This window comes from Pseudorca crassidens, chromosome 17, assembly GCF_039906515.1.
Source record: "Pseudorca crassidens isolate mPseCra1 chromosome 17, mPseCra1.hap1, whole genome shotgun sequence".
In the NCBI taxonomy this organism is placed as follows: domain Eukaryota; kingdom Metazoa; phylum Chordata; class Mammalia; order Artiodactyla; family Delphinidae; genus Pseudorca; species Pseudorca crassidens.
Genome location: NC_090312.1, coordinates 34,121,180 through 34,134,020, shown reverse-complemented (window position 1 = coordinate 34,134,020; position 12,841 = coordinate 34,121,180). Strand labels below are relative to the sequence as shown.

The 12,841-nt window shown below is 33.1% G+C and overlaps 1 protein-coding gene across 41 annotated transcripts in view; it reads left to right on the top strand.

Moving 5' to 3' along the window:
• The window catches only part of RIMS2 (regulating synaptic membrane exocytosis 2), a 572,125-nt gene that overhangs the window by 122,127 nt on the left and 437,157 nt on the right, over positions 1-12,841 (top strand). For all 41 annotated transcript variants that reach the window (XM_067711534.1, XM_067711541.1, XM_067711531.1 and 38 more), the window contains one exon: positions 6,739-6,949. In XM_067711534.1, coding sequence (XP_067567635.1) covers positions 6,739-6,949 — 211 coding nt within the window. The remainder of the gene's footprint in view (positions 1-6,738; positions 6,950-12,841) is intronic.

Here is a 12,841-nt window from a genome sequence, read left to right as displayed (position 1 = left end):
GAGAGAGAAAATGAAAGGCAGATACAGGAAGAAAACCAGGAGAGTGTAATAAAAGCCCAGTGGGCATGTGAACATAATTTCAAGTAATGTTGAGAACTCAGTAAGGTGGAGACTAAAAAATTTGTCCATTAGTTTTAGATACAGGGAGATCCTTGGTAAACTTTGTGAGAATTAAGAAATAGACTGGAAATTAGATTAGATTGATTGAAGAGTGACTGGGGTGAGGAAGCAGAGATAGAATTTGGCCTATTTATAAATGGGAAGGGAAGAAATGCTCCTTTTGGCAAGGAATATAATTTAGCTCCCGAATCTGCCTGTACACCACCACTTCTACATATGGTAGTTTCTCGTTTTATAGGACTGGAAGGATGAATACACAAAATCTCTGTATAAGTCCTCTCTTATCGCCCCAAGCTGTTGTAGTCTAGTCCTATCTGAATTTCGGCTTCTCTCTCTCCCTTTGCTGCCTACAGCTGGGAAGATTTGATCCCATCCTACAGCCCTAATAATGCTGTAGTCTCTGGGATTACTACAGTTGTTATGTAAAAGAGTTTTAAATAGCTCTAATCTAGCACTTTGGGATACCTAATTACTAATTTTTCTGCTAATGTGATTGGCCTTCTCCCTGTTTGTGAAATGGGGTTTCTACTTCCCTTGAGGCACTATTTTGTACAACAATTGACTTAACTAGATTTCTGCTTTTTGTTCCAATGTGTCTTGGTAACTTGCCTAATACTCCAGTGCCTCTAGAACTAAAACAAAACATTACTCTAATTTTCTTCTTCTTTCTCTGTTTCCCAGTGGGGTTCAGCCATGTGCTGAAAGATATGCCAGAGATCATAAGTGTGTACACAGGTATACAGTAGAAATGTATAATATACCTCACATATAGAAAGATAGTTCTTCTAAATGGTTGAGAGAAGCTATGATGCAGAGTTCATTCAGTGGTCCACTTAAAATCATGCTTGCTCTGGTACATGTTTATGAGCTTGGGTTTCCTGTAGTGGTGCTTATTTTGTGTTAACAGAGATTCACTTAAACCTGGTGGGAGATCATCAGGGAAAAACAGTATGTTGTCTGAAGTTATAGAAAAAAATTGAGAAAACTAGCACGGCTATTTGAATTTACTAATATTAGGTGTGAAAAAGGAAGTCTGCTTTTGTGGTTAAGTAGGTAAAAGGACTTACATAGGTCTATTTTTAATTTACCTACTGACTTTAGGTTAGCACTTTGAAACTAACTTTTTTAAAAGTCAGGCTTATTTGAGGTATAGTTTATTTGCAGTAAAATTCACCTTTAAGACATACACTTCACTGAATTCTGGAAAACATACATAGTTAAATATCTACCACCATAATCAAGACAGACTATTTCCTTCACCTCCAAACGTTCCTTGTGTCCATTTGTAGTTAATCCTCTTGCTCTACTCCAGCTCCTAGCAACCATTGTTCTGATTTCTGTCCTAATAATTTGCCTCTTTCTGAATGTTATATAAATGAAATCATATCATATAAAAGTGGGCAATCTGCGACCCATAGGCCAAATCTGGCCCACTGCCTGTTTTCAGTGTCCATAAATAATACTTTATTGGAACACAGCTATGCTCATTCATTTATATATTGCCATTGGTTGCTTTCTGGTTCATGCTTTTTAGATTTTATTGAAGGTATGCTTGTCTAATCTAGCTAAGTAGTCTTTGTTTAACCCAAGGCCTCACTTTTTGTCAATGTTTCCATCTAGAAGTTTTATAGTTATTGTCATTTTATTTAGTTCTGTAATCTATTGTTTACGGTTCTGTAATACATTTAGTTAATTTTTGTATAGGTGTGAGGTATGAGTTGAGGTTCATTTTTTTACACATGGATTTCCAGTTACTTTTTTTACACATGAATTTTCCGTTGCTTTAAAGGGTTATTCTTTATCATTGAATTACCTTGGTATCTTTTTAAAAAAGTAATGACCATTTAAGTGTTGGACTATTCTGGACTCTGTTAGATTCTGTTCTATTGTATGCGTGTTTATCCTTTGCCAATATTTGATTACTTCTGTAACTTTTCTAGTTAAGTCTTAAAATCAGGTAATGTGAGTCCTTCAATCCTTTTGTTTTTCAAAATATTCTGCCTATTCTGAGAGTTTTGCTTTTCCATACAAATTTTAGATTGAGCTTGTCGATTTGTTTAAAAAATTCTTTCCGAGATTGTGACTGAGATGACATTGAATCAATAGATCAATTTGTAGAGAATTGATATCTTAACAATATTGAGACTTCTCATTGATGAATACAGTATATTTCTACTATTAATTAGATCTCTCTTTTGATTCTTTTTATTAGTGTTTTATAGTTCTTACGAAAGATAGCCTGCACATATTTTGTTAGATTTATACCTTAGTCTTTTATTTTTTTTGATGCCATTGCAGATTACTTTTTAAAATTTTGATTTCCAACTGTCTATTGCTAGTATATAAAAATACAATTTTTTTTTTGTATATTGAGCTTGTATCTTGTGAACTTGCTAAACTCATTTATTTATTATAGGAGATTTTTTTATAGTTTCTTTGGGATTTTATACATAGACAATTATGCCATCTGTGCAGTTTAAAAATTTTCCTTTCCAATCTCTATGGCTTTAATTTTTATTGTTTTTTCTGGCTTTGATGCATTAGCCAGGATTTCCAGTCCAGTGTTGGTTAGGAGTAGTGAGAGAGGAGACGTTGTTTTGTTCCTGATTTCAGGGGGAAAGCACTCAATTTTTCAAATACAATATGATGTTAGCTGTAGAGTCTTTTGTGGATACTGTTATTGCATTAAGGAAGTTTCTGTCTATTCCTAGTTTGCTGATTCAGCTGCTTTCTCAGCATATTTTGACATAATCAAAATCTGTTAAATTAATCTGTTAATGTGGTAAATTATATTGCTTGAATTTAGAATGTGGAACCAACCTTGCATTCCCAGGATAAACATCACCTGTTTGTGATGTATTATTCTTTAACATATTTCTGGATTTGGCTTGCTAATGTTGGGTTGAGGATTTTTGCACCTTCTCATGAGGAATATTGGTCTATACTTTTCTTTTCTTATTATATTTTTGTATGGTTTTGGTATCAGAGTAATGTTGGCCTTAGGAAATTAGTTAAATGTTTCTTTCACTTTTACTTTCTGGAAGGGATTATGTAGAATTGGTATTGTTTCTTCCTTAAATATTTTGCAGGATTCATCAATAAAGCCATGGAGAACTGGAGTTTTATTTTTGAAAGGTTTTTAAACTATGAGTTAAATTTCTTTAATAGCTTTAGGACTTGTCAGGCTATCTAGTTCTTCTTGAGTGAGGTGTACTTATTTCTGTCTTTCAAGAAGATGTTCTGTTTCTCATGTAAGTTGTAGAATTTTGGGCATAGAGTTGTTTGTAATATTCTCTTATAATCTTTTACATTTAATTTTGTTTAACTGTGGAGTCTGTAGTGATGTTACCTCTATCATTGTTGTAGGTAATTTGCATCTTCTCTCTTTCTTTCTCTCTCTCTCGATCATTCTGGCTGGAGGTTTATCAATTCTATTGTTTCTATTTTAAAAAGAATCAGTTTTTGGTTTCATTGATTTCTTCTCTAATCTTTTAAAATTTCCTTCCTTCTACTTTCTTTGGGTTTAACTTTCCTTTTTCTTTTTTTGAAACTGATTTGAGACTTTTTTCTTTTTGACATAAGCATTTATTTCTATGTCTGGGTCTGGTTTTCCATAAGATACTTCCAAGGAGTATCATACTCCTGAAGAACTTACTTCAAATCCCTTGCAGTTAAGGTCTTTAACATTTCTTTGCCTGAAAAAGCCTTTATTTTGTCTTCATTTTTTTAAGCATAATTTCACTGCATATAGGATCTTGGGTTGATAGGTTTTTTTTGTTGTTGTTGTTACTTCCTGTCTGTGTTTTATAAAGATGTCATTCCAAAGTCTTCTAACTTGCATGGTTTGTGAAGAATAATCTTCTGTAATTCTTATCATTGGTTCTTTGTAAATAATATGTTATTTTCTCTGGCTGCTTTTATAGTTTTCTCTTTATGTTTGGTTTTTAGCAGTTTGACTATGATGTGTGTAAAAGTGTGTGTGTGTGTGTGTGTGTGGTATTTGTTCTACAAAGGATTCTCTGAAGTTCACGTGTTTGTGATTTGCTGCCTTTCATTAGTTTTGAAAAATTCATGGCCGTTATCCCTTCAAGTATTTCCTCTGTTCTGTTTGTTCTGTTTTCTCTTTCTTCATCTTCTGGGACTCCAGTTTTACATGTTAGATCATTTTAGCTCTTGGATGCTCTCTCTCTTTTTTTTTTTTTTCTTTTTGGCTACAGCACACAGCATGCAGGATCAGATCCCTGACTAGGGATCGAACCCATGCCCCCTGCATGGAAGCATGGAGTCTTAACCACTGGAACACCAGGGAAGTCCCTTGGATGTTCTTTTTTTCCTACACTTTTTTTTTCTGTTTTAATGTGGATAATTTTTATTGACTTATTCTCAAGCTTACTGTTCTTTTCCTTAGTTCTTTCAAGCCTACTCATGAGACCATCAAAGGAATTCTTCATCTCTGAGGACATATTTTTTATTTCCAGTATTTCCATTTGACTCTTACAGTTTCCATCTTTCTGCTTCAGTACCCTATTTGTTCATGTCTGTTGTCCACCTTTTTTCTCTATATCTTTTACCTAAATAATTTTAATCATTTTAAAGTCTGTGTCTGATAATCTTATCATCTTTGTCATCTCTGAATCTACTTGTAGTGATTAGCTCTTGACAACGGGTTGTTTATTCCTTGTGTTTTTTTTCCTGAGTCTCATGCTTTTGAGTTGTATTTATGCCTTAAAGTTGGCATGCCTTTTCTGTCAGACTGTCAGTATTGGGGATTAAATCACCAATCAAGTCAGGGGTTCAGACAGGTTTGGATTTTGCTGTTGCCATCATTATCTTTAGTGCACTACTATCTTCAAATTCCTCTAATGTGAGCCACTGTTGCTTTTTGCTTGGGGTGGATGCAGGAGTACTGTAAGTTTTGTTTTGTTTTTTATTGTTTTGCTACCCCTTCAGCCATTCCTATCCACTTATGTCACAGAGGGAGGGGGTCTCTCCCCATGTTCTTGCCCATTCCCCAGAGGTAGACAACTGGTGCGTATTTCTTGATCCTAGGCTTGTGATAGGGGCGGGGTGTTCTGTTGTGTGTGTTCTATCTTCCATCTTTGAACAGGCTTTGTCAACCTAGGCCTCAGGGATGAGGCTTGCTCAAGGTTTTTACTCCCTCCTTCCTGTGGAAGCAAATTTGCCTTATATCTCTGAATGGTTTGGGGCAGGAGTTTCCACCCCTCCCTTAGTGATAAAAGGCCTTTAATTTGTGGATAAGATCTTGGTTGAAGATGGTTTTTGTCCCTCTTTCATGGGAAGAGGGTTTTTTTTCAAGCTTTTCCCTAGCTGCAATGGATCTTTACCTTTGCCCTGGGGATGACAGAGTTTACTCCCTTTTCCTGTGGCTTATAGCTTTGGCTTTTTTAGGAGAAATAGTCTGGGAAAATGTGCCTGTGTCCTAGCAGCCACTAGTTAGTCACTTCTGTTATACCTGCATGTGCACCCCCAAAGGATTCTTTTTGTTCTCATGCCCTGCTCTCAATATGCCTGATGAATAACCAGTGGAGGTATGTGGAAGAGTGCTTGGGAGTGAGTGTGAACTTCCCTTGAGTCTGGGCCCCTAGCTATTCCAAACTGTCATGTTAGCCCACACTTGGCCTTTACAATTTGTTAAAGTTTTAATGAATTTCCTCTTACCTAATTGTAAGAGGAAACACCTCTTTCCCCTGTGTTCTGCCAAAAGAGAAACAGTGTGGCCCATTGCTCTTTGGAAGGGCTTGTTGCTCTTTGGAGTTTAGATTATTTGGTTGCCTTATAACCTCAACTCTGTGAAGGGCTCAAAACAAGTTATGATATTTTAGATTATTTAGCCTTTTGTCCTTTCTAGGATGGGAGTGACATTATGTACAGCTTTGTAAATCCTAAACATTAGTTCTGATTAGGAACTTTGATTTATAAATCCAAATTATAGTTCTAAATATTTTAAATTATCCTTTATAAAGACAATGGAAGTGAGAAGTTTTATCACTATTTATTTTTAACTAGAAAAAATAAAGGCCTTACTTTTATTTGTACAGCCTTATTTGGTAGGCTTCTAATATTTCATAGTGTCTTTGCAGCCAACTAATGTCGAGACTATTGAATAGATTTAAACAGTTAGTGAGACCACTCATCCAATGTTCTCCCCTCTGTTTGGATTCTTAAGATCATTCCAATTGAGAGTCTGTCTCAATGATTTGAAGTTCATAGGTTTTGGTTTCACTGTGTAAGTCAAATCAGTCTTTTTGTGAAGCTAAACTGTTGAAAAATAACATTGTAAATATTTTACAGTATATGATTGAAAATATATTGCAAATGGTTGGTAGAAATTCTACAATTACAGTTCAAAGAAGTATCTTAATTGTATTGTTTCTTAAATTAGCATGTATATCAGAAGGCAGAAGGCAGAACTAGTTACAACACTTTTGTGATGTGATGTGCCATAAAAGATGTTATTCTATAAACAGAAAATTAAATTTTTATTCTGTATTCTCCTATGGATTTTTTTGGGTATAAAAGTGTGTCCACAGATTGTGGTAATTATTTTTTTTTTGAGACATCAGAAAACCAAATTTTTCTTATCTGTGTTCTCTGCAGAAAACTTCATCAGCAGTTTGAAATGTATAAGGAGCAGGTAAAGAAGATGGGAGAAGAATCACAGCAACAGCAAGAACAGAAAGGTGATGCTCCAACCTGTGGTATCTGCCACAAAACAAAGTTTGCTGATGGATGTGGCCATAACTGTTCATATTGCCAAACAAAGTTCTGTGCTCGTTGTGGAGGTCGAGTGTCATTACGCTCAAACAAGGTACAGAATGAAAATTACACTTCATAATTCTCTTATACTTAAGCTTATCTTGAATAAACTGGACAGCTGAAATTAATATTCAGGTTAATCAATGAATAAGAACCTTCCCTAGTGTCTTCAATTCAGATAAAATAATTAAAAAAATTTTTCCTCTGAATTAAAAAGGTATTTGTCTCATTGTTTATGTTCTTTAGCTTATGATTTTGTTTAGAATCATAGGGTCTTAGACTTTCAAAGATGAAGTGAATTTAGAGATCAATTGGCCTAACTCCTTATTTTATAGGTGTAGAAAACTCAGATCCAGAGACACTAAAATTCATCTTAAAGTCACACGACCGATTAATGTTTGGGTTGTGTCACAGCTTTTTTGATTACTTCACATAATTTTATAAACTTGGTAGATCTGCTCTTCCTTTGGCCTCTGTTTTCTTTCTTTTTGAAAGAGGCTCTTTACAGCTTTGAGATTCTGTGTTTCATAATTTTATAGCTTTTGAGGCTACTTTACTCTTTATTTTTGTTTTAACATTAATGAAATAAACATTAGATTATGGATTTAAAGAAGAAATGTTAAGGCTGTGTTTCACACCTGTACTAGATTTTTGTAGTTTATCCATCCACTTTAGGGAATATATTAATATTTCCCAAAGAATGCTATGTTGAAATAAGTAAAAGCAGTATTTTAAATTGTTGTCTAAGTTCTTTATAATTTGTATTTATCCTCTTCGTAGTATTTTATCACTCAGTTCTTAGGTAGCTCAAAAATATGAAGCTGATGTCTTTACATACATTACTTAGACACAATTATGGGAATTTGTTCCCCTTTGTGATTTCATTTCTCCATTGTCTCATTGTTTCCCTTTTCTCATTGTTTTGTTTTGCCCAGAACTAATAACTTTTCTTTATTTTTCCTTATCTTTCTCCCTGGTTTACCTGATTATTTTTCTTTTCCTTGACTAGTTGCATTGGCTAGAAACTCCAGTGTAATTCTGATTGGAAATGATGAGAGAAGCTATCCCTATTTTGTTCTTATCTTGGAGAGAAAGCATTCAGTCTTTCACTATTAAGTATTATGTTAGCTATCAGCTCTTCATAGATGTTGTCTATTATTAATTTGCTGAGAGTTTTTGTTTGTTTGTTTGTTTACCTCAGGAATAGATGTTGGATTTTGTGAAATACTTTTTCTCCATCCATTGAGATTGATTATATGTTTTTTGTTAATATGGTGAACTACATTGATTGATTTTGAAATGTTAAACCAACTCTGTATTCCTGGAATAAAACCCATTTGGTTATGATGGATTATATCTTTTACATATTAATGGGTTTGATTAGATAAAATTTTGTTTACAGTTTTTGCTTCTGTGTTCATGAGGGTTGATATCTGTAGTTTTCTTTTCTTGCAGTATCTTTCTTTGATTTTGGTATTAGAGTAATGCTGGCTGGATAGAATGAGTTGGGCAGTATTTCCTCCTCTCCAATGTTTTAGTAGAGTTTCTGCAGAATTAGTATAATTTATCCCTTAATATTTTGAAACCATCTGGGCATACAGTTTTATTTTGGGGGGAAAGTTTTTAAGTACAGTTTTAATTTCTTTAATAGATATAGAGTTATTCAGGTTATCTATTTTTTTCTTGAATGAGCTTTGGTAATTTGTATCTTTCAAGGAATTTGTTCAGTTCCTCATAAGTTATTGAATTTATTAGCATCTTGTTCACAGTATTCCATTCTCATTCTTTTAATATCTGTATAATCTGTAGTGATGCTAACTCTTTCATTCCTGATATTGGTAATTTACATCTTCTGTCTTTTTCCCTGCTTAGTCTGACAGATATTTATCAATTTTATTGATCTTATCAAAGAACCAGCTTTTTGTTTTATTGATTTTTTAAATTGTTGATTTCATCTTTGATCTTTATTATTTCTTTTCTTTTGCTAACTGTAATTAATTGTCTCTTGTTTTTCTGGTTTCTTACGGTGGAAGCTGAGGTCATTGCTTTGAGATGTTCCTTCTTTTCTAATATAGGCATCATGTGCTGTCAAGTACTAAGTACTTGCTTAGTACTGCTTCAGTGACATCCCCAAAATTCTGATATGCTGTCTTTTCATTTTCATTCAGTTGAAATACTTCCTAATTTTACTTTTCATCTTTGACCAATGAATAACTTAGAAGTATGTTATTTATTTTTTAAATACTGGGGGTGGATTCCAGAGATCTTTCTGTTAATGATTTTTAATTTAATTCGGTTGTGGTCCTAGATATACTTTGTATGCCTTGAATCCTTTGAAATGTACTGAAACTTATTTTATGGCCCAGAATATGGTTTATTTTGACAAATGTTCTGTGTGTACTTGAAGAGGGTGTATATTCTGCTATTTTTTGACAGTGTTTTTAAATGTCCAATAGGTCAAGTTGTTTAATAGAGTTGTTCAAGTCTACTATATTCTTGTTGATTTTCTACCTATTTATTCTATCAATTATTGAGAGGGGTATGGAAATATATATCTATACTTGGATTTGTCCATTTCTTTTTACAGTTTTATTGGCTGTTGCTTTATGTATTTTAAAGTTCTATTTTTAGGTGCATAAACATTTAGCAGTATTACATCCTATTAAATAATTGGCCCCTTTATAATTATTAAGTGACTTTACTCCTGGTAATATTCTTTGCTCTGAAATCTGTTTTGTCTAATCTTACTATAATCATTCCAACTTTCTATTGGGTAGTAGTAACATTGTTTACGTTTCCTTTTCTTTTACTTTAAACTAATTTGTGTCTTCATATTTGAAGTACTTTTCTTATAGGCAGCATATAATTGGGTATTGCTTGTTAGCCAATCTGACAATCCCTGCTTTTCAATTGGGTGTTTAGATAATTTATATTTAATGTGATTACTGATATGGTTAAGTTTGATTATATCATTTTGCTCTTTTTCTACTTTTACCATCTGATCTTTATTTCTTTTTTAGTCTCCTTTTGGATTAATCAAGTACTTTTTTGATTCAGTTTTATCTGCTTTGTTAGCTCATTAGCTTTGTTGACTCTTTGTTTTGTAGCTTCGTTGGCTCTTTGTTTTATTATTTTATTAATTGCTTAAGGATTTGTAATATACATCTTTAAATGATCACAGTCAACCTGAACTGATATTATACCATTTGGTGTATAGTATAGTATAAGAATTTACAATAGTGTACTTCCATTTCTACCCTTCTGGACTTATATTATTGGTATCATATAGCTTACTTTTACCTGTTTTATAAATCCCACAATACACTGTTTGTTTTTTGTTTAAAAGGCTTATGTTTTAAGGAGTTTTAAATGATAAAGAAATATTATGTATTTACTTGTGTTGTTACCATTTCTGGTAGTGTTCATTTCTTTTTGTAGATCTATATTTCTGTCTGGTATCATATTTCATCTGCCTGAAAGATTTCCTTCAATATTTGCTATAGTACGAGTCTGCTAGTGATGAATGCTTTCAACTTTTTATGCTAAAATTTTTGCCCTTGTTTTTTTTAAAAGATATTTTTGCTTGGTATAGAATTCTAGTTTAACAGTTATTTGCTTTCAATATTTTAAATATTTTTGCTTCACTGCCTTCTCCCTTTCACTGTTTCCAATTAGAATTGTAATACCATTCTCATCTTTATCTCTCTGTATATAAAATGTGTCTTTTTTGTCTGATTGCTTTTAAGATATCCTTTTGATCACTGGTTACGTGCAATTTAATTATGATGTTTCTTTGTTAATTTTCTTCATGTTTGTTGTGTTTGGAGTGTTTTTGAGCTTTTTGGATCTATGTGTTTATAGTTTTCATAGGCTGTATAGAATGTTGTCAATTTTTTCTTCATATATTTTTACTGGCCCATCCTCTCTCTCTTCTCCTTCAGGGAGTCCTGTTACCCATACACTAGGCTGCTTGAAGTTGTCCTACAGCTCACTTATGTTCTTTTTTATTAAATCAAATTTTAATTTTCTCCATTTTCATTTTGTTTATGTTTTATTTCTCTGCCTCAGGTTTACTAATCTTTTCTTCTACAGTGTCAAATCTGCTGTTAATACCATTCAGTGTATTTTTTCACCTCAGACATTATAGTTTTCATGTCTAGAATTTCAATTTTAGATATTTTTATATCTTCCACAGTCTGGTTAACTTTTTGAACGTGTAGAATACACACTCTCTAATAATTGTTTTGAAGTTCTCCTATGCTAATTTTAACATCTTTGTCAGTGTTGGTTTAGTTTTGATTGATTATTCTCATTATGGTATGTGTTTTCCTGACTCTTTACATGCCTAGTATCTTATGTTGAATGTCAGGCATTGAAAATTTTACTTTGTTGGGTGCTATATATTTTTTCATTCCTATAACTCCTTGAGCTTTGTTCTGGAATGCAGTTAAGTTACATGGAAACAATTTAACTTTTGTATCTTGCTTTTGTGATTTGTTAGGTGGATCTGGAACAGTGCTCAGTTTAGCGCTAATTATTCTCTTCTACAGAGGCAAGGCTTTCCTGAGTACTTTAACCAATACCCCATGATTATGAGTTTTTCTTTTCTAGCTGGTAGGAACATCTACTGTTTTCTCTAATCCTTTCAGATGATTTTTTTTCCCCACTCCTGGGTATTTAATCACATTCATGCTCACTGATCATTACTAAGTTGAACACTTGAAGGGTCTCTCTGTAGATCTCTGGAGTTTTCTTTCTCTGTTCACCTTTCTCTTCACTGATAACTTGTTCAACGAAAGCTAGCTGTGCTGGCCTCCTCAGGCTTAGTTTGTTCTCTTCAACTTAGGATGTCTGCCAAAGTGAGTTTCAGCTGCTCTGTATTACTCTGCTGCCTGGAAAGCCTCTCAAAACAGTAACCTGGGGCAATTTTAGAGCTTATCTTGTTTGTTTCCCATATTTCAGCTGGCCTTTTTTGCCTGATGTCCATTGTCTTGAATACCATTCTTCATACATTTTGCCTATTTTTTGTTTGTTTGCTTGTTTCAGGCAGATGAAGGAATCTAGCCCTTGCTACCCCATTTAGGCCACAAGCAGAAGTCTGTAATGACGTCTGAATATAGTTTGCTTAAAAATATTTTTTCTGGTTTCTAACATATGGTCTCTTTATGCTGAGCAAAGTTCTAGTCAGTAAGTTAAGTACAGTGAAAAACTGGAACACCCCTTGAACATTTTTTGTATTGTAATCAACTATAAAACTCTATATATTGTGGATTAACCTGATGTGGATGATTTATGGAAGAAGAAAGGAAGCAGAGAGAGTAACCCCCACATTTCTCATATTTTTTCTTAGATCTGAGGGAAATGTTAGGGACTAAACATAAAAAATAATTTTCATTCATAATTTACTTGGGAAAACATTCCTTTTATATGTATATACATATATATATATATATATATATATATATGGCCTATATTCTAAATGAAAAGAATAATGAGTTTAATTTCTCTTTTCAAATTGGATTTTCCTACGTATACTCAGTTGCCTTATGTACTAGAAGGCTTTTGCTCACAATAGATACTGAACACATTTTTTTTTAAATTTAATTTAATTTTTTTATACAGTAGGTCCTTATTAGTTATCTGTTTTATACATATTAGTGTATATATGTCAATCCCAATCTCCCAGTTCATCCCACCCCCCCACCCCCGCTTTCCCCCCTTGGTGTCCATACATTTGCTGAACACAGTTTTTGATTTATCATAGCTCCAAAGGATTAAGCTCAGTGCATTTTGGTAAGATTATTTTTATGAAGTAGAATAATGACAATATAAATATTTTATAGCTTAAAATTTAATTATAAAGCAATTTAAAAATTATTTTAGTAATCTCCTAAAAGAACAAGATAAAATAATCTTTTGTTTTAATTTTAAGGTCTTTCACGTG